This window comes from Sinocyclocheilus rhinocerous, unplaced genomic scaffold (assembly GCF_001515625.1).
Source record: "Sinocyclocheilus rhinocerous isolate Xijiao unplaced genomic scaffold, SAMN03320098_v1.1 scaffold2415, whole genome shotgun sequence".
Lineage (NCBI taxonomy): Eukaryota > Metazoa > Chordata > Actinopteri > Cypriniformes > Cyprinidae > Sinocyclocheilus > Sinocyclocheilus rhinocerous.
The window spans coordinates 485,726-513,109 of record NW_015666566.1 but is presented as its reverse complement, the minus strand read 5'-3'; the positions used below and the strand labels follow the sequence as shown (position 1 = coordinate 513,109).

Here is a 27,384-nt window from a genome sequence, read left to right as displayed (position 1 = left end):
GAGAGAGAGAGAGAGAGAGAGAGAGAGGCTCTCTTAACCTAGCAGGCCAGTAAAATCAAAGTGTGATACCAAATACTTTGATAATGCAGTAAGCAACCATATACGAATAAGGAGTAAGTTTCCACATTAAAGTCAAAGCATCTGCAAGTCTGCCTTACTTCCACTGGATGCTGTTCTTGGATTTCTTCTCGATGAGTCCAATGCCTTCCAAAACATTGGTGATGTCATAGATGCGCCGTTTCTGCCTTACAGCCAAAGTATCTGCAGCCTAAATCACATCCACACAAACAGAGCAAACCAGATTATTGATTCTTCTCATTACCTGTAAATTGACTTAACTACACAACACACACGCAAGTGTTTTGCACAGTGCAAATGTTTCACATACCAAGCCATTAAAAGAACAGTTCAATAAAATACTCACTTTTTATGACTCTACTAATATACTATAAAATAATATTGGGCACAACGCGAGAGACAGACACCGTTGGTCACCATTCACTTGCACTTCATCTTTATTCCATGCAATGAAAGTGAAAGGTGACTGAGGCTGTCATTCAGACGAACATCTTTTGTGTTCCCACTGAAGAAATCAAGTCATATGGACTTGAAACAAAATGAGAGTGAGTAAATAATAACAGAATTTTCATTTTTCCGTGAACTGTCCCTTTATGACTTGCTGGCTTTATAAAATGGACAAAAACAGCCCAGAAAAGTTGGCAAGCAAGCAACTTGATGCAATCAAGTTCCAGTATCAGCTTCGCATTTCTAAACTACTACTTCAAACACACAACCCTAGATCACTCATATCACCAAAGTATACTTTTAACACATTTTAGAAGTGTAATATCGCGTTCAAACCCCAATAGATTCAAAGAAATGCATCCCCAGGTCGCGCAGGCCTAAACCATCCCAAACTCCAGAGCACGTGCTTGGTTTGAAGACTTTTGTTTGAGTTTTCAGTCCTCAGATGGGACTCGCAGTAAAAACCCTCTGGGACACAACAACAAACACCGGAGCTGTTTTGCTTTGCCGACTGGAGTGACATAACATTTGCAACCTGTTAGCTGGCTCGCCTGGTTTAGTTGAGGAACTAGTTTATGTGAGTCGAGCTCAGTAGAGAGAGGGGTTGTGCGTGCACACGACCCCCCTACCAGAGCAACTTTTCTGTGCTGTTATAGGACCTAAAGTGCATCTGTTTGCATGCAAACATTAAAAACGATGCATATTCAGCAGGCGCTGCGCGTCTCGATACTGAAAACATATAGCAGATGAAGATGATGATAGCGGTGGTGATGAAGATGTTGACTGAGCTCGTGTCGTGCTTACAGCTTTGAGATCCAGCACTCCGTCCTTCGCTTCCTGCAGCAGAGTCACAAATTTAGTCGTGAGCAGTCCCAGACTTTTCTCGTGGCGACTGGGGGTCTGCGGCTGCAGCGAATCTCCCATTGCTCCCAGTTCGTTGCTTCCGGTCTCTAAATCCATCAAGTTGCGTTTAAAGTATGCTTAAATTCCCACCGTTCTCTTTCCGGTTGGTTTATGTCTGTGTATTTAAGGCTTTCTGCTGTTATATCGCTGACAGCACCACTTCTGCCGCCCAAACGCTCGCTTCCCGTCAACGGCCGGTGATTCCTGAAGCATGGGCGGGGAAGTTCAGCTCGAAATGAGAACGTAAAGACCCACGTTCAGGGACCGGTCCGGTTCAGGACACAGGTTACCCGAACCCAGATGGCCTAACAGAACAGACGCTCTCCTGAACACCAGAGCTGAGTTGCTTGAATGACTGAAGCCGTTGAAGGCGCGGTGCATCATGGGATGACCTGATAAAAAATGGAAGCTCCTGCATTCTGTCGAGCGGTCTCTAGGGGGCGATAAAAACGGCGCGTTGAACTACAGCGGCCATGTGGGGGCCACCGATACCGTTTTTTCCTCTTTGTCATATGTTGAATTGAAAAACGAAGTTTTTTTCAGCTTTTGATGTATTTGAATCAGTTAACCCTTTCAAAGCAGTAAGGTACCCGTGGTTTTGCTTTCTTTGTATTATTTCACTTTTTCCTATCACAATTTTCAATGAATTTTCTGTTGTTGTATCATTAGGTAGCCTATTGGTTAACCTTTTTAAACTTCCTGACTTGACAGACAGACAGACAGACAGACAGACAGACAGACAGACGATAGATAGATAGATAGATAGATAGAATTATAATAGACAAATGATAAATTAGATAGATAGATAGATAGATAGATAGATATAATTATAATAGACAAATGATAAATTAGATAGATAGATAGATATGGTAGATTATGGTATGACTGGAACATAAACTCATTCACTTTTACACTGTGCTTTAAAAGAATCAAGCTCTGTCTTGGATTGGTCATTATTAATATATAAATTTTGAGTCTTCAGGCAACGTGCTCCCTGAGAATGTTAAGTGTTTGAAGTGGGAGGGCTCGTGTGTTACTATCTGAATTTATATATGAAAGTAGAGCAGTTTACAGCTAGACATCAGTCAGCATGCTGGGCTTTCTGATACTGGTGTGGATATGCATCTTCCTCCTGTTCCTTTTCATCCAGATCCCGAGGCCTAAGAACTTTCCTCCAGGACCTCGTCCTCTGCCATTATTCGTGAATTTGCTGGAGCTAAACATCAGCAATCCTTTGAAGGACTTTGAGAGGGTACAGTATCGCATTCTTTAAACACTTCATCGATCGCTACTTTTAAATCTTGAAGAAATACATTAAGAATATCCTTGCAACATTCCAAAAATGCTTATTGCATTGAAAAATATATGGTAATGTATTGAACTGCAAGCAGTCTAATGTCTTAATGATAAACCTTTTAGCTTGCAGATCGCTATGGGAAAGTTTACAGCCTGTACCTTGGATCAAAACCTTGGGTGGTTCTTAATGGTTTTGAGGTTTTGAAGGAAGCTCTTCTTACTAAGGCTGTGGACTTTGCAGGACGCCCACAGGACCTCATGGTCAACCATATTACAAAATGAAGCGGTAAATTTACTTGCAAATGAACCTTCACTCTTATACCTCTGTACAGACCTTACAGTTAATCAATATCCTTGTGAGCTTGTTGACTCTGTCTCTCTTCTATAGTCCAAAGAGCAATTTTCTACCTTGTCCGATATTACACTTAGTATAATTGAGGCCAATAAATGACATTTACATATTATTGCAGGTGTAATTTTGTCTGACTATGGCCCCAGTTGGAAAGAACACAGACGCTTTGCTCTGATGACCCTGAGGAACTTTGGCCTGGGGAGGCAGTCAATGGAGGAGAGAATTCTGGGAGAGGTTTCACACGTTATTGCCAAACTGGGAAAAAAGTTGGTAATAATGTGCTTATTTTTGTTACATATCTGTATCTTACAGGAACAGTTCACTCAAAAATTTACATTTTGACTTGACATTCAGATCAATGTACATTGTGTCTGTGCAGGAAGCTCCTTTGACCCTCAGACTATGTTCCACAATGCTGCGTCATATCATCTGCTTTTGTTTGGATCCCGTTATGATTATGACGATGAATTCCTCAAGCTTTTCATACACCTCTATACAGAGAATGCAAAGTTTGCCAATGGGCCATGGGCCCTGGTGAGACATTTTATCAGTTTGTCTTTTAAATGATTATATTAAAGCTATTAAAAAACATATTCAGAGAAGTGCAAAAGTCTGAAAGCACTTTAATTTTGTTTTTTATTTTTTATTGTTCAAATAAAAGGGTCAGGGTTATATGACATGCAGAGAAATGCGGTCATAACATGAAAATAATTATCTGTTTAAATGCTAATAATAAAATTTAATTAATTGGATTATTGTTAAATTGTTAAATGTAATCTTTAGCAAATTTAAAAACGAATATCCATTTTTCATATTGTACATTATAATGTTGCAATGCCTAAATTTAATTGTAGCATTTAAAATGATTGTTTTTAGTGTTTTATTTTAAATTTATTTAAACAAAACTGTATAGAATTTCTAATATTTATCGGTTATCGGCCATAACATAAAACAGTGCATCTCTAGCATTGTTTCTAGTATTCTCTAGTATTTTTTAACTGATTTAGAGAGTAGTACTTATTATCTCTAATCACTGGTTATTTTAACTTCACCAGAGAGGAAATGATGGTTCCTCATTTTCTGAAGCCCAGCTTATCCTGTACATTCTGGATTTGCACTTTGCAGGGACTGATACCACGTCCAACACCCTCCTCACGGCTTTTCTGTATCCCATGACCCACCCAGAGGTTCAAGGTCTGTGTTTTGGTTGATCAGAAAACTTCCATTAATATGATGAATGCCTTAAACTTAAACACAACTTTTTATTTCACCAGAGAGATGTCAAAAAGAGATTGATGAGGTTCTGGAGGGTAAAGATCACGCATCGTATGAAGACAGACACAATATGCCGTACACACTGGCTGTGATTCATGAGGTTCAGCGCGTGGCTAACACTGTACCGCTAAGTGTATTTCACTGCACCACCAAAGACACAGAGCTGATGGGCTACAGCATCCCAAAGGTGAGGAAACCTCCATATAAAGAGAGTTTTACGCTTTTAAAATCATAATGTTGTCACTTTTTCTTCTCTAGGGACCTTTGTTATTCCTAACCTCACTTCTGTACTAAAAGAAGAAGGCCAGTGGAAGTTTCCTCATGAATTCAACCCAGCCAACTTCCTGAATAAGCAAGGCCAGTTTGAGAAGCCTGAGGCCTTTATGCCTTTTTCTGCAGGTAATGGTTCAGAATCGGAAATATGTGTAGGTTTAGCTTGAGCGTATTTTGTAACTCATATATGCACATGCGTCTTGTACAGGTCGTCGTGTGTGTCTCGGTGAGGGTCTTGCGCGTATGGAGCTTTTCCTGATCATGGTCACTCTGCTGTGGCATTTCCAGTTTGTGTGACCCGATGATGCAGGGGAACCAGATTATACCCCAGTATATGGGGTCACCCTCACCCCCAAAACCTACAGAATGCACATCAGACGCATAGAGACAGTCAGATTCTGATGATTATGACAGATTTATGTTGAAATGATATTTGATGTATTTTAATAACAGTATTAATACATTGAAATTATTATTATGATTATTAAATTGAATTGAAAAGATAGTTCTTGAATAAAAACCTGTTACAAAATAGTTGTCTTCCTCTTCTTGTCTGAATGTATGCCAATGTGTTTTTGTGTGTTCATGTGCACGTGTTATTATCATAATCAAAAATTAAATGAAAAACTAGAACTAAAATAGATATAAGCCTTCAAATTTAAAAACCACCTTCGCTAATGTTTAAAAGTTTTTACAAGAAGTCACTTGCTTAACAGCGCTGCATTTATTTGATGAAAAATACAGTAAGAATGGTAATATTGTGAAATATTTTAACAATTTAAAATAACGTTTTAATATTTCACTATATTTTGAAATGTAATTTGTACCTATTTATTTCGGTCTTCATTGTCACGTGATCCTTCAGAAATCATTCTAAGATGCTGATTTGCTGCTCAAGAAACATTACTGATTATTAATGTCGATGTTTTGTGGAAACCATGATACACTTTTTTTCAAGATTTTTTTGATGAATATAGTTCAAAAGAACAACATATTTGTCTTCACTGTCACTTTTGAGCAATTTAATCCATCTTTGATGAATAAATGTATTCATTTCTTATTTAAAACTACAAAAATCTTACTGTCCCCAAACTTTTCAACAGCAGTGTACCTTCATTAAACATGAACATTCCACTAGACAGCACTAACTACAACACACTGAAAAAAAACAAAAAGTATAAAGTGAAAAAAAAAAAGTATTGTTAAATTCAAAACGGCATAACCTTGTTCAATCAGCAGGTATAAAAAACATATTTGCCCTTGTAATTAGGCCTTTGGCTCATACATCTAATAAACTGGATATATGATATATCTCCTGTATACTGAAGAGATATACATAGAGTTCAAACCTGTTTGATCCAGGTGAATACAGAAACGCAAAATGCTGAGCATTGTTTGTTTGCCTGGGTTCATTTTATCTTTCCTGGAACACGGCCATAATATTTGTTCAGATAGGCGATGTACTAAGAGACTGAGTGATTTGAGTTCATAAGCTTCTTTTGCTTGAGTCAATCTAAAGGGACAACAGCTGGACATCTAGTCAGCATGCTGGGCTTTCTGGTTCTCGTGTGGACATGCATCTTCTTCATCTTCCTCCTCGTCCGGATCCAGAGGCCAAATAATTTTCCTCCTGGACCTCCTGCTCTCCCTTTATTTGGGAATCTGCTTCACATGGATATGGCCAATCCTTTGAAGGATTTTGAAAAAGTATGGCTTTCTTTTTTTATCATCAGAAGCTTAAACATTTCAGTTGTTCTTGTTTGTAATGTAATTTTCCAATATTTTAAGTTTGCAGAACAGTATGGGAAAATTTTCAGCCTGTATACTGGATCAAAACCATACGTTTTTCTAAATAGTTTTGAAGTTATTAAGGAAGCTTTGGTTACAAAGGCTCAAGACTTTTCAGGACGTCCTCAAGAGTGCATGATCAATCATCTCACGGAGAATAAAGGTAACTCATACTACAAGCGGTCCTAGATATCAACTAAGTCATAAAATCAGTCTAATGAGTGTGATATTGCTTTTATACAACAGAAATAAAATGCAAATAAAAATAAATGCAATTTTTGTCAAATACACAAAAGTTTCAGAAATGTTTTCATGAGCAACAGAAACACTTTTTATATACTGTTTAATTCAGCACCATCTGTTCAAGAATAAAGTTCAACATAAACATATACTATTTAATTTCCAATAAAGTGGGGGTAAATACGCTTTTATCAGTGTTTTATGATAAACGTGACTCAATATAACTGTGCGGCTACAGTAAAAAAAAGCTTTTACTGTTCTAAAAACACAGATTTGTGAGCATTATTGGAATTGAGGATGTTAGAATAAACAAACACACCTGATTCAACTCGAGACCTAAAATGGTTATTTCACATCCAAAATCTGTAGCCTACTTTTGGGGGAACTCTAGGACCAGGGTTGGGAACCACTGCGCTAGATGATGCAATAACGAAAATGAAGTTGCCTGGGCCTTAACAATGTAACATATTTTTAACAAGTCACTGAAAATGAAGACAAGCAGAGTAATAAAACAGTAAAAAGCCACTGTGTTGTTGTACTTTCAATGTTCTTGGAATGCTGCTGCTCAATCAATCAAATTCGAGGATTGTAATTATGTTGTAGTATTTAATTCAGTAGAAGTATGGCTTATATCAGGAACAAAATAGAATCTCCACAACTAACATCTTAACTTTACTAAAGGTGTAATACTGGCCGATTATGGCCCCCATTGGAAGGATCATCGACGCTTTGCTCTGATGACCCTGAGGAATTTTGGCCTGGGGAAGCAGTCCATGGAGGAGCGAATTCTGGGAGAAATCTCACATTTAGTTGCTGACTTGGACAAAAATGCTGGTATTTATATGCAAAAAAAAAATTTTGTTGGCTGAGATCTCAGCTGACAAGGAACATGCCATAATGTTTTTAATGGATTTACTGTACATTTGTACAGGAGGAACTGTGAATCCTCAGAATATGTTCCACAATGTTGCATCAAACGTTATCGGCTTGGTTCTGTTCGGATCCCGTTTTGATTACAAGAATGAATTCCTTCAGCATTATGTCCAGTTCATTACAGAGATTTCAAAGATCCTCAATGGACCATGGAATGTGGTGAGAATTTAGATCAAAACACCATTTGACAATTACAGTCTTCTCTTTTTCTTTCCTTTTTCTTAATAGCCAGTTTTTCTATTTGCTATTGCTAATCAGAGGAATACAGTAGGCTATTAGGGGAGGGACAGTCTCATTCTAAAGAGCATCTGATTGGACAAAAATCTGTGTAGTGCAGGATGAGTCACCAATATGTTTGATCTGTTTTCCTGTTAAATTTAACCTGTATTTCTGCAACTTTTTAGTGGTGTTTCAAAGCTACATGGAATAAAAGCCACAAATTCCCATTTTGATTGCATGGGAACTTAAAAAAAAACATTAGCTTCAAAGTCAATAATAGCCAAAGGTGATTTAATAGAAAGCTCTATTAAATATTATTTAAAATAGATCATATTTATTATAATTTGATTTCACTGAAAACATTCCCAACTTTGTGGAGAAAACTTGCATTTTACAGTCACTGTATAAGATTATACAAAAATGTCAAACATGTCTTTTCCTAACAGATATACGACACACTTCCTTTACTAAGAATCTTGCCCCTGCCATTTAAAAAAGCATTTGATCATGTAAAGAAGTTAAAAAATATGAATTTAAGTCTGCTCAACGAACACAAGAGCACAAGAGTCCCAGGAGAGCCAAGAGACTTCATTGACTGCTATCTGGATGAGCTTGATAAGGTGCGTGTTTCTTCCAAAACACAGTGGGCTCCAAATGTCTAAAACCACATTGGAAATGCGAGGTTCAAAATCTGATTTGAACCTAAAAATACATCATGCTAATTGTTATGCTGATAATATAATTTATAATGTGAAACATGTGTGTATGTGTGTGTGTGTGTGGGGGGGGGGTTACAGCTTTACCACCGTTTGAGACTCAAATTAATAATATCCTGTGTTCTCCAGAGAAAAAATGATGGTTCCACTTTTGCTGAAGACCAGCTCATCATGTACATTTTGGATTTGCACTTTGCAGGGACTGACACCACGTCCAACACTCTCCTCACTGCTTTTCTCTACCTCATGAACCACCCAGAGGTTCAAGGTTTGTTTAAAAAGCACACATTGATTTTGGCTTAATTTAAACCAAGCAAAGCAGGAGGAGACAGACCACTCATAGAAAAACAGATGAAAGCAATTATAATGCTCAATGTGAAAAGACCTTAAAATACCTAAATGACTAGCGACACTTGAACAGAGATTACAAATACAGTTTTTTAAGTGTGATTTGAACTAAAGAAGCTAAATTTATGATACTGTTGTCATTTCTTATTGCTAATTTGATGTATATTAATATTTTAATTGAATGTTGCAAACTTTCATGAGTGTGTTAGCATATTAGCAAAGCTAACTCCTTTAAACTTAAACAAACATGGCCTTGTTATCTCACCAGCAAAATGTCAAAAAGAGATCGATGAGGTTCTGGAGGGTAAAGATCACGTATCGTATGAAGACAGACACAATATGCCGTACACACTGGCTGTGATTCATGAGGTTCAGCGCGTGGCTAACACTGTACCGCTAAGTGTGTTTCACTGCACCACCAAAGACACAGAGCTGATGGGCTACAGCATCCCGAAGGTGAGGAAACCTGCAGAAACCAATTTTTAGTACTTCAGAACAAATTTGAACTGTTTCTCCTTCTTTAGGGAACTGTGATCATTCCCAACCTCACTTCTGTACTAAAAGAAGAAGGCCAGTGGAAGTTTCCTCATGAATTCAATCCAGCCAACTTCCTGAATGAGCAAGGCCAGTTTGAGAAGCCTGAGGCCTTTATACCATTCTCTACAGGTAACCATTCTAAAATGTATGACATTTTTGTATTTCATCTTGTCAAACCTTTTCTGAGAGCATCATCATCTGTGTATTACAGGTCCTCGTGTGTGTCTCGGTGAGGGTCTTGCACGTATGGAGCTCTTCCTGGTCTTTGTCACTCTGCTGCGCCGTTTCCAGTTTGTGTGGCCCGATGATGCAGGGGAACCAGACTACACCCCAGTATATGGGATCACCATGACACCCAAACCCTACAGAATGCACATCAGACATAGAGAGACAGTTAAACAGTAAATCACAATGTCAAATACATCTCCTCTCTATATAGGATATAATTTGATAAACAGATTATCTTTGAATATCTAATTGTGTAGCATTATCAAATGTTTGTGATGAGTATCGGGCTGCGTTTGAAGTTGGCGGTAACTGAGCGCAACAGGTGGGTTCTGGAAGTAAAAATTCAATTCATTTTCTTTTCGTACAGACCTACCATGAGCTTCAAGATTGTTGAAGTGATGATATATGATATAATCTGCCTTGCTTTTAATAGCTCCATTTCTGGTGAACTACACTACCCATAAGTGAGCTCTGTCAATGCCTTGTGCTTCAGAAGAAAGTTTGTTGAAGATATTTCTGAAATCTCTACAAGGGAAAATGAATGGAATATATTTCTGGAACCAAAAGATACAAAGTCTGTACAAAAAGTTCCTAATGGGAGAACATAATAAAGCTCTAATCAAGTTGTTAAATGTGGCCTTCGTGTCTGTTTTTGAGACATTCCTAGCAAAAATTCCAGTTTTTTGAAACAATATAATTTAAATAATTTCTTTTTGCATAAATCTTCACTTTGGACTGCAAAATGAGTTGTTCACTTTGGGATTGATCTGCCCTGCTGAAAAATCCAGCAGAAACCAGCATGAATTCCAAGCTGGTTTATGCTGGTTAATGCTGGTATAATGCTGGTCCAGGCTGGTTTATGCTGGTATAGCACTGGTTTATGCTGGTATAGTGCTAGTTTATGCTGGTTAGTGCTGGTTTATGCTGGTATAGTGCTGGTCTAGCTGGTGGACCAGCAATGAATGGAATATATTTCTGGAACCAAAAGATACAAAGTCTGTACAAAAAGTTCCTAATGGGAGAACATAATAAAGCTCTAATCAAGTTGTTAAATGTGGCCTTCGTGTCTGTTTTTGAGACATTTCTAGCAAAAATTCCAGTTTTTTGAAACAAACTTAAAAAATAATTTCTTTTTGCATAAATCTTCACTTTGGACTGCAAAATGAGTTGTTCACTTTGGGATTGATCTGCCCTGCTGAAAAATCCAGCAGAAACCAGCATGAATTCCAAGCTGGTTTATGCTGGTTAATGCTGGTATAATGCTGGTCCAGGCTGGTTTATGCTGGTATAGCACTGGTTTATGCTGGTATAGTGCTAGTTTATGCTGGTTAGTGCTGGTTTATGCTGGTATAGTGCTGGTCTAGCTGGTGGACCAGCATATCCATGCTGTTCTCAAGCAAAATGGAGCTGGTGATGCTGGTTCACCAGCATGGTCTTGCAGGGTTGAGTGTCAGTAGGCCAGTTGTCTATAAGCAAGTAGTGTTTTGGGGACAAACAGTTTTTGCTTGCATATTTCTCTGTTTAACACATTAATGATGCAACAGAAAAACACTATAAGGTTAAAACATGATTTATTGAGTTATATGATAACTTTGCAGTTTCTTTTGCTTCCTCTGCTGAAAGTAGAACTGAACATTTTAATTGCTTTAGTTATGATCACATTATTAATTAATGTCACTGGTAAACAGATAAAATGTTTCAAAGCATCAAAGGAATTGTCTCCTGTTTCATAAGATCTGTACACAAATTAGTTAAAAAGAGCTTGAGTACATTGCATAACAAATTCATTCAGAGATAAGAAAACCAAAAAATGCCTAACAGAAGCTTAATCATAAGCAATTTGTTCAATAACAGGGGTTATGAGAAGAGCTCTGTCAATGGGACAGTTAATAACAACTTGATAATGAAAGTTAAAAACTGAAAGTTGTTGTTTTAAAGACTTTCATACTTATCTGGGAAGTCACATACGTCCAAATCCAGCTGTCAGTCTGATTTCAAAAAGTACACATAGTAAAAGGTATGTCAGTGCAGTGAGGACCATGAAATATTATTGAAAATAGTAATAGTGTGCACTTTCTGCATGCAACAGCTGAAATAGAGTTAATTCAACATGCAAAGTCAATGGCCAAGAGCCCAACTAAAATGAACACAAATTACACTGTTAGCGATTTCTGTAAATTACACAGTATTTAACTGTAATATGAACTGTACTTTACTGTAAAACAGTTACACAAAAATCTAAATTTGTAATAGAGTTATTCACAGTAATTTTGAAGTGCCCACTATAACAATACCAAGCATGTTCGTTATTGTGATATAACGTATTACCCAATATCGGTATGTCTATTTTCCATATATTTACATTGAATTAAGAAAAAAATATTTTTACTTTCCTCTCCTTAACATATTTTTCTAAGTTTTCATATCTTAATACAGTTAAAGGAATAGTTCACTCAAAACTGAAACTTCTGTCGTCATTTACTCACCCTCATGTTGTTACACACACGTAAGACTTTCGTTCATCTTTGGAAAATAAAGCTAAAGCTTTTATTCACATACAAACATTAATCATCCAAATACACAGAGTACATCAAATCAAAGTAAACAGAATCTCACACATGCTTGAGAACCAATTAGGTGTCTTAAACCACTCGAATCATATGGATTATTTTAACAATGTCTTTATGCACTTTTTGAAGCTAAAAGACTGGTTGCCTGGATAGACAAAAATTAAGACAGAATATAAATTTTCATTTGTGTTCTAATAATGAATCAGTTTTATGGGTTTTTAACAACATAAGATTTTCATTTTGGCTGAATTAATGCTTTAAAAAGTCTTTACAAAGAAAATGAAATGGTCTAATTAATTATTTCTTTTATGTGAAGGTTCATTGCGAGGATCAATCCTGTCAACAGCACGTGCTCTGCAAAATTCCAGATCAGCAAAAGAAGTGGGAAGATGGTGCAAAGGAGAAACTCTGGCCTGAACCCTCATGTGTCCTCCTTTATTAAGGAGTTTGTGTATTTCAGCTGGCAGCTTTGAAAAAAATAGTCCATGCTTCTTGTGTGTAACAAAAGTTTGAGTTCTTTTTGAAGATTCACTATCGTCACTATTCACTATTATCATAATATGTTGTGCTTAGGATAAATTTTAAGAATTTTTTCTAACTATAATAGTTAGAATAGTATGTAATGTATATAATAGTTTATAACAATGTTTTGTTTGAGTCTTAACTGAATCTGTGAAAATATTAAAATGTTATTGCAAGGATTACAATTGAACAATTAAAAAATTAAAAGTTATACAGTTGTCATTGCTTATTTTCAGTTAAATTATATATATTTTTCTTGTATTTCAATATGTTACTGGAGAAAAGACTATAAAATTACGGTATATTACCGTATATTTTACAGTAAAAACTGTAAAAGTACAGTACACATACTGTAAATACATTTACAGCAAGTTAAATGGTACTGTAAATATGAATACAGTATTTTTACTGTAAGTTTAATTTACAGTAAGTTACTGGCGAACTGCTGCCAGTAAGTTACTGTAATTTCTACAGGAAATTTTTAACAGTGTACCATAATGGTAACAGACTTCAGCAACCTTTGTACATGTACCACATGAAAGAAATAAAGTCAAACTGGTTTGCAATAAGTAAATATGGTAATTCTGTTTTTGCAGTTGTTTAATCATCCTCTGGTGAGATATTGATTTCATCTAAGGCTGTGTTGCTGTAAGTAGTTGATGTGTTTCTGCTCACCTCTTCACTTTTTTTCTGTTCTTGCTCCTCTTATTCTCAGAGATTCTGCTTGTTAATCGTATAAGTGTCATCACTAATGCTCAGTCATCACTTGTAGATTGAATCTACTTTACTTCACTAACTACAACCCTGCTTCAGTGTTACTTTTACTCTCTGTAGATCAGGACCATGTGAAAACTGAACAGTGTTTGTTTAACACTGGGGATTTTACTGTGTAAACATGTAACCAGCAACTTGTGTTTTTCTTTATTAAATAATTTATTAAATTTAATTTGGAAAATTTCTTGGTCTTTAACTACAAACACAAACCAATTTCAAAAGAAACGTGATATGTAACACATACACAAGTTTTGTTGTGGCCTTGCTGGGATTATACCAGCACCCAAAAGACAACAAATGCTGGTCCACCAGCACACCAGCATCCCAAGCTGGTCCCAGCATGCACAACATACCTTATGCTGGTCCACCTGCACACCTGCTTACCGTGCTGGGGACCGCCAAACCAGCAACCAGCATCCCATGCTGGGGTCCAGCAAACCAGCATCCCATGCTGGGGACCAGCAAACCAGCATCCCATGATGGGATCCAGCAAACCAGCAACCAGCATCCCATGCTGGGACCAGCAAACCAGCAACCAGCATCCCAAGCTGGGATCCAGCAAACCAGCAACCAGCATCCCAAGCTGGGATCCAGCAAACCAGAAACCAGTATCCCATGCTGGGATCCAGCATACAAAACATACCTAATGATGGTGACCAGCAATGCTGGATTTTTCAGCAGGGTGAATAGTTAAATTCTAAATAAATGGACAAAGGCAAACAATAAATTAAAATGCTTTAGCTAACTAAATGAGAATTATCAGGATAATAAGTAAAATTCTCTAAACAATTTTACTTAATTTGACTGAGTGTCCAGGGGTGGACCAGAGGCCATGTGACCTGTAACTTAACCAAATCACACATGAAAAAGACCAAATTCAAAATCATTCAATGTAAATATCGGATAAACCTTTTAATGTAAAAGTGTTAAATAGATAAAGTGCATTGTTATTGTAAATGTGATGAATGCAGGAGAGAACGGTGACTTCCATTCATCCATTCATTCTCCAAACCACTTGTATACATATAATAACCACAATACCAGTCAAAGTCATCAAAACTATCATGTAATGTCATGTAGAATCAGTAAAGTGTTTAGACAATATATGCTCTTAAAAACCTAATTAAATAGTAATTGAAAGTAACAGGAAATTACAGAGAACTCCCATCATTCCCAACGTCTCCTCTGTGCTGTTGGAGAAGCACAAGTGGAAGTTTCCTCATGAGTTTAACCCAGTCAACTTCCTGAATGAGCAGGCCTGGCTTGAGAAGCCTGAGGCCTTTATGCCACTCTTTGTTGGTAAGATAACATTGTCTCTGTTTGTACGCTTTATTTTATTGCTTTATTTTATTGTCATAGTGAATTTATGTCTGTGTTTGCAAATTCTTTTAAGACACATGAGTAATGTATAATAATAAATTTCCTTTCAGGTCCTCATACTTGTCTTGGTGAAGATCTTTCTTGAAATGAAAATGTTTATAATGGATTTTCTCAATATTTTGATTTTTTTTTGCACCCACAGATTCCAGATTTTCAAATAGTTGTATCTCGGCCAAATATTGTCCTATCCTAACAAATTAAAAAATTGACCCTTATGACAGGTTTTGTGGTCCAGGGTCACATATTTATATTTTTACGAATGAATGAATGAATTAAAAATAATAATAATAAATAAATATGTGACCGGCTTCATTCCTAAATCTGGGAAATAAGACAACAAAATGTTATGTTATATCGAGAATTTATATCGATTATTTATTTATTTATTTTATTTTTTATTAATACTTTTTTGTTCTGTAGTAGTAGTAGTAGCAGCAGCAGCAGCAGTAGTAGTATTCTTATAGTAGGTGGCGCTAATGCACATGACTGTGTTACTTTCTGCAGACAGAGTGAATGAAGAAGAAGTGGCCGAAGCTGCTCACATGGAGGCACGTAGAATATAATTATTACTGTATTCCTGTGTGGTTGTCACTATAAAACAATATATATATTTTAATATCTCACTAACGAACTTGCATTTGAAAGAAATGGCGACAGATGCAAAAAGGCCAAAGGTAAAAAAGACGTTTTCTCAAACTATTATTAGTGACAGTTTATATAATTCATAGTTTAGATTCAGATAGCGCCTTTAGCTTGAAATACAGTCATTGTGCTTATCATGATGAGCCTTCAGCAGAGCATCATGTGTGTTTCAGATAGATGATGAGAAATGTGTGCTGGACCCCTTGAAAAACTTCTTGCTGTGGTGCGATAGTGTAAAGCTGACTCTCAGCGATAAGGTAAGCTTGTATTATATTTATATACATATAGTATTATATTACATAGATATAGCATTATAGTAGGCCTATTTATTAATATTTTGAATGTTCAGTTTAAGTTTTAGCAAAAATAATTTTATGTTCTTTTGCCATTTTTCAAGTTTTTATAATTATAAAGGACTTAATATTTCCAAGTTTAAGGTTTTATCATCAGCACAAGTCGAATCATGTATTTTGAAATCAAATTTCAAATACAGACAAAAACCTAAACTTGGAAATATTTACCACATTGTACATTAATGTCTTTAGGTGTACTTAAGTAAAGAGGGGACAGCAGCAGAATATGGCATGCTTGCCGAAGAGGACATCGAAGAGGGCCACGTCTTGTTCTCCATACCCAGAGAGGTTCTTCTGCATCACGGCACCACTAAAGTAAAAAAGGTCCTTGAGGAAGGTACAAGAACATTCAGGTTTATTGAAATCCCACCTTCTATAGCAGGCTTGTAACCATATAACCATATGTTGTCTAGGGAAAACATCGTTGGAGAGCGCATCAGGCTGGGTTCCTCTTCTTCTGGGTCTCCTATATGAGTATACATGTCCACAATCCCACTGGAAACCATATTTGTCTCTCTGGCCCGATTTTAGGACACTGGATCAACCCATGTTCTGGTAAGTTTTGCTGTGAATATTTACTGACCTTTAAGATACACTTCAAGGATCCTTCAGTTCTTTATGGTCACAATGTCTCTGTTTTGAAGGTCCGAGGAGGAGCGTGATAAACACCTGAAAGGCACAGGAATTCCAGAGGCTGTCAAAACAGATCTGAAAAAACTCCAGGATGAGTACAATAACATAGTCCTTCCTTTCATGAAGTCCCATCCTGACCTGTGGGACCCTGAGAAGCACACGCTGGAGCTCTACAAGAGCCTGGTAGCATTTGTAATGGCCTATAGGTGAGATATCTATTAGCTATTGAATTTGATTAAATGAAAGGTTTGATAACATGATTATTCTATTTAGAGATGCACAATATATCGGTACCAAATTGGTTATTATTTATTTAATAGCTACTATTTATTTAATGGCTGTTTTAAATTTAAAGGTATAATATTAAATATCTAATTTTATGTTTAGATATTTTTTTAGGTATGTTTTCTGTGTATAATAACTGTATATTATCTATATTTTTATATATGTATGTACAGTGTATTAAAATAAAAATAATAATAAATAAACAGCAATAATTTTATATAAAGGCTTAATAATAACTATTTATTTATGCCATTTTTATGGTATACCAAATTGGTTATTGGCCGATATTTAAATGTATCAAATTGGATATTTAAATGTTCATGCTAATTTCCCCTGATTTTATATTTAAATGACCTTTGCTATCATCTAATGATCACTGAAACTTAATAACATAAACACACCACTAATAATTTAATAACATTTGTTATTTTTAATATTTAGCTCTAAATAAATATTTAGTTTTCATACTGTGCATTATAATGCAGTGATGCCTAGTTTCACATTTAAATCGGTTTATTTTAGTTTGTATTTTTAAGTTATTTAGACAAAATAGTAGAATTTTAATATCTGCCATTCATAGTGATCGTCCGATACTGATTTTTAAATTTCACTGAAACTTAATAACATAAACACACCACTAATAATTTAATAACATTTGTTATTTTTAATATTTAGCTCTAAATAAATATTTAGTTTTCATACTGTGCATTATAATGCAGTGATGCCTAGTTTCACATTTAAATCGGTTTATTTTAGTTTGTATTTTTAAGTTTAGACAAAATAGTAGAATTTTAATATCTGCCATTCATAGTGATCGTCCGATACTGATTTTTTAATTTATTTTATGGGCGATGCTGATATCTGGTGGCCAATATAAAGCATATATATATATATAATATCACACTATTTAATTTTAAAGATAAAAACACGTGTAACAATTGCCGAAATTTGTATTTATTTTAAATAATGCCAAATATTTGTAGATATATCAACCTTTGCAATATTTTGGTTGACCACTAGCCATTTATTGGCTATTGGTAATAACATGAAAATAATTATCTGCTTATCATATCAGCCATAATGTTAATATCAGTGCATTCCCTACTTTACTTGTAACATTTCCCAATGTTTCTCAATATTTCCTCAGTTTTCAAGAGCCTGTAGAGGATGAGGATGAAGAAGAAGAAAAAAAGCCTAACCCTCCAATGATGGTGCCCATGGCTGACATGCTGAATCACGTTTCCAAGCACAACGCTAATCTGGAATATACACCCGTATGTGGTACACATGAATCGCTTTTTATTGTTTATTATGCTAGTTGCTTAGAAATCTCACAGCTCACGTTCACTCGATGCACAGGAGTGTTTGAAGATGGTGTCCGTACGGCACATTGAAAAGGGCGAGGAGGTCTTTAACACCTACGGACAGATGGCAAACTGGCAGCTCCTCCACATGTACGGCTTTGCAGAGCCGTTTCCTACTAACAGCAATGATACTGCAGATATACAGATGTCCAGTGTGTACAAAGCAGCAGTGCAAGGTGCGACTTTGTAGACGTCTATAAAAAGTCAACTGCTTGACACAAAGAAATACTTTTAAAAAAACTTCAAAAATTTTTTTTATTGCAATTACAGCGGCACAAAGTGAAGCAGATCAAAGGCTCCTAGTGGACAAATGGAACATGTTGTGTGAAATGGAGATTGTTGGGGAGAAAGGGGTTTTCATCTTCGGCCAATCAGGCTCACTTACTTACAGTGAGCTCTACACTACACTGAAGGTAACCATTTTATCCACATGACAATTTGTTCCTACATTACCCGTTTATATATACATATATGTATATATATAAAACTGCATAGGTCCTGTGCATGCCGCTGCAACATTTCGAGGAGTTCTGTGAAAACGAAGGCTGGGAGGAAGATGAAGAGAATGAGGATGATAAAATGGAGCAGGCTCTGAGTTTCGATGGACTGACGGGGTTGTCAGCAGAGTGGAAATGTCTCCTGCATGCGGCAGCTGCTCTGACGCTAGACTCTTATTCTGAGGATGTAGAGGCGGACAGGAAGCGGCTGGAGGATCAGGGAGCTCTGGCTGAACTCAGCAGCAGAGAGAGGAGAGCTCTGCATGTGCGTTACGGTCAGAAGAGCATTCTACAGCGCTTGCAGCAGCTCACCAAACCTATGTCTTAATGTATGGGTTTCACATTCTTACATATGTCATATGTGGCGTTGACGCTGCATTCTGCAGTTGCCAAGATTTAAAAATCCTCAGCCGATATAGTGTAATTAAATTTGCAAACTGTGTATAGTTTGAGTTTTCCATTTAGTATGCTGTACATTTTCCTTTCAAAAAATCCTTTGGAATACGGTTCAGATTGTGTTTTGATTGATGTAAAGGTATTTAGCGCGGCTTTTGGTGGGTTCGAGTCCGGTCACATTTATGAATTTAGCGGACACTTTTACTAAATGAAGGCATGTATTTCCTAGGAATTGAACATAATACCTTAACATTGCTAGTGCAATGTGGTACTGTTTGAGCTACAGGAAAGTCATGTCGGCATAAACATATTTACAAGTTGAGCACATTAAAGCAATGTAATTTTTTTTTTTTTTACCTTGAAGTAGCAGTTTAAAAATAATTCTGATTGTACACTGACTTGTAAAAGGCTTGCGTTCTTCCCCAGTCTGTTCTGGGAGTAGGTAAGTTTGGTGAGCGAGTACAAAATCCCGCAAAAAGGCTGTATTCATGGGTTTCAGTCATGTGACTTTTTTTGTTGCGGCCGCCATCTTTAGGACTTTGCATAGCCTCTCCTTGGTGATCGGAAACCAAAATAACACTTCACCAACAACTGAAAACAATGGTATTTAAAAAAAATAAAATAAAAGATAATTTAGGATTAGATCCTTATTTACTGTCAAGCGAACTGCTGACTCAACTGAAGTCTAGTGAAAACTTACCAATTTGACGTTTGCTGATAGGCTATTTACATCTACCTCATACACAATCCCTCTCCGTACACTCGGGCCAGATTCAGTTAAATTTTCACCTGCTAGAGACTTGACCTCGGCCTGGCTCCATCTGCCGCACCCGGCCTGGATGCCTGTTTACTCACTTTCAGATTCTGGGCCGAATCAGCCGGACCAGTAACTTGCCAACACTGTCGCATCCAAACCAGACTCGGCCCGTTGCGCAGCACACCAATTCATTTTTGGGTGAAGGTGAACTATCCCTTTAACAGGGACCAGAAACCATATAACTCAATTTGTTTCAACTAACATTTCAACAAATGCAAATGAAACAAGGAGGCAAAGTTGCAGTTCAAGTGTTTAATGCGGTAACTACAGAATGCATACATACAGGAAATAAGTAGCGGAACTAAAGGCAACTACAAAGTACTACAAAATACAACACGCGGACCAATACATTTACAAAACATTCGAAATCCTTACAAAATGAGCTGTATTGGTCCTTTTTGTTCTGCAAGTTGAATCTTTGTACAAACTCCGAAGATCCAATTTACCAACAAATTTCTGAATATTTCCACAATTGTACAAGTGCCAGGGAGAACCTCCAACCCAAGATTTGTTTCCTCACAGGTGCAAACTAGTGAACCCCCCCCCCCTGCAGTCCAGGACATCTGTCCGATCCTATCAGCTCACCACACTGATAGCGCTCCCCTTAAAAACCAAACCTCAAAAAATAATTAAAAAAATAAAAATAAAACAAGACCGCTTCCTTAGCCACTACCAAGCTTCCAAACAGAAGTCAATCCGTCTTGAAGGCAAAAAATAATTTATGGAGAGTTAGGGGAAGCCAAACAGCAAGGATTGAAATGTGCTCAAGCATGTGCCTCACCTTTGACAAAAAAAAAACAAAAAAAACATTCTGCTCTTAAAATGTCCCTTTTTAATATTTACATTGAACATTTTATAACTTGAGGGGGAAAAAAGGAAACAAAAAAGAAACTCAGGTCAGATGCCACCCGGTGGAAGGCGAGCGGGAATCCAGTGCCGGCTGTGTGTCGATCAGACGTGCAGGGTGTTGGTGGGGCAAATGAAGGGTTGGGGAGAGGGAGAGCTCTCTCTCTGGGCACAGGAGCAGTTCCTGCAGCCTAACTGGCACCCGTTCCCTCCATCACCTGCTGGGCCTGCTTCTGCCCCATGCAGCACTGAGCCACCGACTGGAACAACCTACACACACACAAAAACATGGACACTGCAGTTATTCTGTTGTGAAAAAGCAGAAAGATGTGTTTGTGTCATGTTGGCACCCTTACTTCTCGATCTCTGGGGCACAGTGCACAAAATCATGGCTCCAGAACTTAAAGGCAGGGTTCTTGATCAGCTCAATGAAGGTGATGAGCAGACCCCATGGGTGCGGCCTGTTCACAATTAGCCTCTCCAGCAGGACCCTACACGACACAAGTTAGCCAGGGTTATTATAGTTAACAAACATTTTTGAAAGTGTTATTTCAAAATACACATTGACTGAAATTAATTGGGGAAAAAACAACAACTTTATTTTAATTGCTTTACTAACTTTAATAAAACGTAAATTCTCCTGAAAACTGATTCAAAACATTAAAAACTAGGGGTGCTCCGATCAGGATTTTTGAGGCCGATCACCGATCACAGAAAGCAGTATCTGCCGATACCGATCACAGATACCGATCTTTTAAAGTCTTCTTTTTATAATTTATAACTATTTATAGTTACGTTACCACAAACTTACCATTGACAGAAATAGTCAGCTCTACTGCCTTTCCTTTTGCATTTAAATCTTTATTACAAGCAATACAATTAAATCTTTTAATTCAGCGCTTGCAGCACAGCAAAAATAGACTCGGTGCGGAAACGATCGCTGCACTGCTGCAGACACACCGCTCCTGAACGCAGGAAAAAATACGCACTACGTATGCACTGCAAACGGAGTAATGTGAACCTGGCATTGTGTGTATTTTGAGAGAAAGAGAGAGCGCGCGCGGTGATTTACTCACAAAGTTTGTGAAATTATGTCTCACACAAGGTTTTCAAATTACTTTATAAGTTACTTAATGAAGAAATATGAAGGCGAGTACCTCACCTTCAGCATTATAATTATTTAACCTGCGCCGGACAGAGACTGAGACGGTGCATGTCGTGCCAAACCTCTCACAGCAGTGTCATCAGCTTGAGATCGTTTTTTTGAGATCGGCCTTTTTAGAGACCGCCGATCAATCATCCCAATGTGATTATTGGCCGATGGTGATCGGTAGCCGATCAATCGGAGCACCCTTATTAAAAACTATAATAGTATCTCAGAGACACTAAAATAGACCAATAGACAAGAACCTATAGTCAAGTATAGCACTTAAAATAGAAGTAAACTTTTTTGTTTTTTTTTGTTATAACTTTACAATAAAGCTTAACATTTGTTAACATTAGTTACCACAAATTAACAATGAAAAATAATTCTAAAGCATCTGATCTTAATTGCAACATTTACTAATAAATTATAAAAAAGCTGTATATGATAACATTTAATATTTATCAACTAATATTAACAGAGACTTATAAATACTGTAACAAATGAATAGCTCATTGTTAGTTAATTTTAGTTATGCATTAACGTTGACTAATGGAACCTTATTGTAAAGTGTTCCTGAATTCTTTAGAAATTTAGTTATTCAAAATTAAAATAATTAGGACAACCTGTTCTGGGTTGGTTGGGCAAAGATTGAAAATGTGAAATGTTAAAGGGGTGGTTCATCCTGCTCTGCATCTCTCTCTCTCTCATTCAGATCATCAGCTCAGCTCTGTTCTATTTATAACACTTATTTTCACATAGCTATGAGAAGCATTAAACATTGGTGCAGTGCAGTTGCCTTACTGTATTAAAGCTTTAATCAGGATAAAACTGAAAAAAACGAAGCATTAACACGTTAGACTGCACCCCATAAACACAATCAAGCCTAGAAAAAACCCAGTGAACCACCCCTTTAAAAAGAACAGTATCCGTACAAATAACAATACAATTGTTCTTGTAAAGCTCAGCTCACACGGTGCGATTTTGGCCATGATTTGAGACAAATTTTGAAAATCCCAAAAGATTCCTATAATCCTAGGTTAAAATCTGTAGTCTTTGATCGCTGGTTTGACATGTTCACCGACAGCTAATTAATGGCTGTTGCAATCAAATTTTACCTGCGACTTCTCCTACAACAAACGTCAAACTGGCTCCGTTTTTCAAGACAAGCCATGATCAGAATTACTGCTAGAGATTTCTTCTAACCACCATAAACTCCGGCGCTCCCGTCCTCTGCTCAAGGAATTAATTTGTGTTGCCTTTGCTATGATAAACACAGGTTGCGCCGCTGTTTTCATGTGGGTGTGTAGTGCTGCTTATACAATTCTTCCGCTATTGCCGCCATTCATATACTTTTCATGATAGCCAACATTTCAGCCCCGCGTGTAATGCAGCTCGCAGTCATTCGGATAAGATTGTCGCATTTCTCCCCCTAGTGGCAGTCGCACAGAACTTTCAAACTGATCGTGCAGCAACCATTACCTCGGCATATTCACCATGGTAAAATGAATAATTTTAATGAATATAATTAATCAATGTATGAATGCATAGTCACAAATCAAATGACCCCCAACAAAAACGTAGTAGGTTTTATGGGGCTAATCAACGTAAATAATGATTTAATAATTATAAAATAATTATTTCTGCAATAATTACTCTAAAGCACCATTTTACAGAAATAGTGTTTAAAGAAAAATGTTAAAGTGAACAAAATATTGGTAATTCTAACCGTACGCTCATAGTTTTTAATAGAATACATCACATCCGGTCGGGCGGGCACATACGGTCTAGCTGCAGAAGTTTAAATATTTTAACGCATCCGAAGCTCAAATCGGATCTGAATTTTCCCGCATGCGCATATGATCTGAACAGCTCCCGCACTACTATCTATTGGAAATGAATGGCTTCCTGTCTGTCGTTTGTCTGAGATAGTGGAAAGGCGGCTTATGGGTTGATAATGTAAAACTCTGGACAAGTTTTCTTGTGCGCACCAGTTTCTAATGAGTCTTGACTGTCTTACAGTCTGACATAGTGGTGGGCGGTATGAGCAAAAATTAATTTCACGGTATTTTTCAAAATTATACCGGTTTCACGGTATATGACGGGGGCGGTGGATATTGTGGACGAGTTCTTCTGTCATCACGTTCTACAGCTTCAGTTTCTGAACTTTCATGCTTAGTAACACATACAGCGGTGTCCTCGCCACAGTGCAACAGTGAAAAGAGACCCCCCCCTCAAACGTGTTCCGAACATTATTTAAACGACACCGGTATTGCGGTATTTTAAAAATTCATATCATAAGAAAAATAAACACCGGTATTCGGTATGAACCGGTATACCGCCCAGCACTAGTCTGACATTAATGACAACTGAAATCCCACGTTGGGACATGATCATCATGTTTGTACAGTCTGACAAACAACAATTGTAGAGGACTATTTAAAAAAAACAAAAAAAATTCGCAGTGTGAGCCCGGCTTAAATAAAAAGGAACTATGCATTAAATGGAACTAAACACTGCTAAGAGTTTAGACAGAAATAAGTAATTAAACTCACTGCCATACCTGGTGATCTGCTCTTGAATGGCTTCAGCGTTGGCCTCGGCAAACAGATACAGCATGGTACAGCTAAAGTAGTGTGTGTGGCTGTTTGGATAACGCAGCTGATTGGCTATCGCATTCAGGAACAGATAGCGGCCTGGGAGTAGGAATACAAGTCACAATGTGAACTAAAACTAAAGAGTGGGGAAAAATAAGTTAAACATTTTTTTGCGTCTCACCCTCAGTGTCTAGATCGACTGCGAGGTTCTGGAAGATGTCCATGTGAGCCGAGTGAGTGATGGTGCTCATGGAGGGAGTGCTACCCTTGTTGTGGATGTGGGCAATGGCCTGGGTTCCAACGTACAGCACCAGAGCGTTGATCAGCTGAATGTTGTAACGGTTGCCTGGCTCGTTGGACACCTGGAGGTAGAGTGGATTTTATGGAAAAAAAAAAGTCTCACTAACTAAAAGAGCTAAATTACAAAAAAAGATGAACATGCGAGTCTGTTGGGAATTGTTTTGTGATTCAGAGTGGCGCCCCCTACCTGCAGGTTGCTGCGCAGCTCAGAAAGGAAGGTGACAGGAGAACGGGTCTTGAGGTAGGAGTCAAGATCCTTCTTAAACTGGGATGGCATCACACCGGTGAAGTTAGTGAGGATGCGGGGAGCGATGTTGATCTCACTCAGCATATCCACCTGGTGAACACACAGAAACTGTTACATACAGCACAAGATGACCACAAGCATACTTGAAGTTACAACTACATACTAAACCACAATGCATCAAATCTGATGTCAAATGTGCAACTCTCTACCTTCAGATTAGGGGTGAAGGGGTCTGGAAGCCTCATGTTGCGGGGGAAGGCACTCAGGATCAGGTTCCTCAGCTGGATGCAGTTGGGCGGGATGACGTCGCAGAAACCATAATGGTAGTCGCACAGGAACTCTGGGAAGTCATGTAGCAGGACAAGCAGCACACGAAGTGTTCCCTTGGAGAATAGAGAGAGAAACAATGCAAGGTCACAAACTGACCTAAAGAACCACCAGACAGGCTTTCAAAGGCAGGACTACGCTAATACCTTGTAGAGAATTTGCATAGGTTTGTTGAGTTCAACATTCCTTAGGAAGGGTGCAAGATACTTGAACAAGTCTATCAGCAGCTGGGCATACATTGGCCAACCCTGCGAGAGAGGAAAGAGACGTTTAAGGCACAGAAGACAGTCAGTGATTGGGACGTGGACAGACATATGGGGTGTCCAATCTTGCTCCTTGAGGGCCATTTTCCTCCAAAGTTTAGCTCCAACACAACTGCTTGGAAGTTTTGAATGATCATTAAAGGGATAGTTCACCCAAAAATGAAAATTCTGTCATTAATTACTCACCCTCATGTCGTTCCAAACCTGTAAGACCTTCATTCATCTTCGGAACACAAATTAAGATATTTTTGATGAATTCCGAGAGCTCTCCTCCGCGTCACCCTATAGCGCCATTCTGGAGAGTATCACATATGTACACAATGTATGTACGCGGATACGCTGTTTACACTTTGATCTGAATGTAAACAACGTATCTGCATACATACGTTGTTTACGTATGTGATACTCTCCAAAATGGTGCTATAGGGTGACGCAGAGACGACGAATTGTTGAATAAAGTTGTTATTTTTGTTTTCTTTGCGCACAAGAAGTATTCTCGTAGCTTCGTAAAATTACGGTTGAACCACTGATGTCACATGGATTATTTTAACGATGTCCTTGCTACGTTTCTCGACCTTGATCGTGTTAGGATCCTTGCTGTCTATGTAGGGTCAGAAAGCTCTCGGAATTCATCAAAAATATGTTAATTTGTGTTCCGAAGATGAATGAAGGTCTCGCAGGTTTGGAATGACATGAGGGTGAGTAATTAATGACAGAATTTTTTTTTTTGGGTGAACTATCCCATTAAGACTTTGATTAGCTGGTTTAGATGTTTAATTAGGATCAGCAAAACTCAGCAAGAAGTGGCCCTCCTGGATTGGACACCTGATACATATCATGCAGCAGATACAGACCTTCTGTTGTGGGGTATGCGCAAGCATCCTGGCAATGAAGATCCGGTGTGAGATGAGCTCCAGCCAAGCATAGACAAAACCAGGTGCTTTAGTTGGCCTCAGGATGTGAAAGGTGTTACTGAAAAGAGACAATGTCCTTTAATACCCATTCAAAGACTGATCAACACACAGTAATGGTGCAGTCGCATTAGCAACATTTCTGTGAAATTCCCCAAAAATTTGTCAATAGCGTAATGATGTATGAGGCAGAGCTCACACAGAAATACCTTTCAAACCAAGCAGTTTTCTATTGGTAAACGTGACAAAGCCGCATGACCAACTCAAACTCACTGGTTCTACTGAAACGACTGAAATTCGCCAAAAAGTGATAGATGTGACTGCACCTTAAAACTAATTTAATGTGCTTACCAGAAGGCAGTGAGGGTCTGGAAGTTGATGGTCTCCAGCACATGCTCTGGTGCGTTAAGCTCCAGCAGGAGCATGATGAAGATTCTGTGGTACGGAAGCTGCTGGAACTCTGTCTGCCTCACATCGTGATCCTGGATCAATACACCCACCACAATGCCTAGAACCTGCACCATGACAAGAAAAGTTTTTTTTGGAGATCTTGATTAAAGGGGTGGTTCACTGTTTTTTTTTCTAGGCTTGATTGTGTTTATGGAGTGCAGTCTAACATGTATTAATGCTTTGTTTAAAAACAAAACAAAAAAAAACACATTATTTTTCACAATTTACCTTTATTACACACTGCTCTGTCCCTTCTCTGGGAAACGGGCTGATCTTTTCCTTTAATGGTAGGCCTATGTTTTTTGTTGTCTCATACTTTTAGATATACTGTTATTTGTAAATGCTATTTAGGAACAGTTGGAATTGAAACGGTTTATTGTTGGAGCTGAGCTGAATGAGAGAGAGAGAGAGATGCAGAGCAGGGGGACGCGAG

The 27,384-nt window shown here is 37.7% G+C and overlaps 5 protein-coding genes across 5 annotated transcripts in view; 3 read left to right on the top strand and 2 right to left on the bottom strand.

Moving 5' to 3' along the window:
- The window catches only part of LOC107732820 (transcription factor E2F4-like), an 8,076-nt gene extending 6,265 nt beyond the window's left edge, over positions 1 to 1,811 (bottom strand). Inside the window, exons 1-2 of the mRNA XM_016544238.1 lie at positions 1,330 to 1,811; positions 159 to 268 (exon numbers count right to left, since the gene is read on the bottom strand). Coding sequence (XP_016399724.1) covers positions 159 to 268; positions 1,330 to 1,485 — 266 coding nt within the window. The 5' untranslated portion in view covers positions 1,486 to 1,811. The remainder of the gene's footprint in view (positions 1 to 158; positions 269 to 1,329) is intronic.
- Positions 1,812 to 3,581: 1,770 nt separating this feature from the next.
- Positions 3,582 to 4,990, top strand: LOC107732821 (cytochrome P450 2D17-like). Its single transcript, XM_016544239.1, has 4 exons — positions 3,582 to 3,610; positions 4,351 to 4,538; positions 4,610 to 4,750; positions 4,833 to 4,990. Exons 1-3 carry the CDS (start codon positions 3,601 to 3,603, stop codon positions 4,643 to 4,645), a joined length of 234 nt encoding a protein of 77 aa, XP_016399725.1. The 5' UTR covers positions 3,582 to 3,600; the 3' UTR covers positions 4,646 to 4,750; positions 4,833 to 4,990.
- Positions 4,991 to 6,083: 1,093 nt separating this feature from the next.
- Positions 6,084 to 10,265, top strand: LOC107732802 (cytochrome P450 2F2-like). Its single transcript, XM_016544217.1, has 9 exons — positions 6,084 to 6,331; positions 6,413 to 6,575; positions 7,334 to 7,486; positions 7,584 to 7,744; positions 8,251 to 8,424; positions 8,650 to 8,788; positions 9,137 to 9,324; positions 9,393 to 9,534; positions 9,617 to 10,265. Exons 1-9 carry the CDS (start codon positions 6,170 to 6,172, stop codon positions 9,808 to 9,810), a joined length of 1,476 nt encoding a protein of 491 aa, XP_016399703.1. The 5' UTR covers positions 6,084 to 6,169; the 3' UTR covers positions 9,811 to 10,265.
- Positions 10,266 to 15,393: 5,128 nt separating this feature from the next.
- Positions 15,394 to 20,480, top strand: LOC107732803 (N-lysine methyltransferase setd6-like). Its single transcript, XM_016544218.1, has 10 exons — positions 15,394 to 15,427; positions 15,524 to 15,553; positions 15,695 to 15,778; positions 16,067 to 16,211; positions 16,288 to 16,429; positions 16,519 to 16,713; positions 17,940 to 18,066; positions 18,152 to 18,332; positions 18,427 to 18,569; positions 18,652 to 20,480. Exons 1-10 carry the CDS (start codon positions 15,422 to 15,424, stop codon positions 18,979 to 18,981), a joined length of 1,383 nt encoding a protein of 460 aa, XP_016399704.1. The 5' UTR covers positions 15,394 to 15,421; the 3' UTR covers positions 18,982 to 20,480.
- The window catches only part of LOC107732782 (CCR4-NOT transcription complex subunit 1-like), a gene marked incomplete at its 5' end in the record, with an annotated part of 27,712 nt that continues 20,431 nt past the window's right edge, over positions 20,104 to 27,384 (bottom strand). Inside the window, 9 exons of the mRNA XM_016544198.1 lie at positions 20,104 to 20,982; positions 21,069 to 21,203; positions 24,420 to 24,552; positions 24,635 to 24,815; positions 24,941 to 25,090; positions 25,210 to 25,383; positions 25,474 to 25,575; positions 26,445 to 26,562; positions 26,853 to 27,016. Coding sequence (XP_016399684.1) covers positions 20,904 to 20,982; positions 21,069 to 21,203; positions 24,420 to 24,552; positions 24,635 to 24,815; positions 24,941 to 25,090; positions 25,210 to 25,383; positions 25,474 to 25,575; positions 26,445 to 26,562; positions 26,853 to 27,016 — 1,236 coding nt within the window. The remainder of the gene's footprint in view (positions 20,983 to 21,068; positions 21,204 to 24,419; positions 24,553 to 24,634; positions 24,816 to 24,940; positions 25,091 to 25,209; positions 25,384 to 25,473; positions 25,576 to 26,444; positions 26,563 to 26,852; positions 27,017 to 27,384) is intronic.

Coding starts and splice junctions, on each gene's coding strand:
- LOC107732821 (XM_016544239.1), top strand. Junction 4,539..4,609: donor TGGGCTACAGCATCCCAAAG/GTGAGGAAACCT, acceptor TTTCTTCTCTAG/GGACCTTTGTTATTCCTAAC.
- LOC107732802 (XM_016544217.1), top strand. CDS start 6,170: ATGCTGGGCTTTCTGGTTCTCGTGTGGACATGCATCTTCTTCATCTTC. Junction 6,332..6,412: donor CTTTGAAGGATTTTGAAAAA/GTATGGCTTTCT, acceptor CAATATTTTAAG/TTTGCAGAACAGTATGGGAA. Junction 7,745..8,250: donor TCAATGGACCATGGAATGTG/GTGAGAATTTAG, acceptor TTTTCCTAACAG/ATATACGACACACTTCCTTT.
- LOC107732803 (XM_016544218.1), top strand. Junction 18,067..18,151: donor CTAATCTGGAATATACACCC/GTATGTGGTACA, acceptor CTCGATGCACAG/GAGTGTTTGAAGATGGTGTC. Junction 18,570..18,651: donor AGCTCTACACTACACTGAAG/GTAACCATTTTA, acceptor AAAACTGCATAG/GTCCTGTGCATGCCGCTGCA.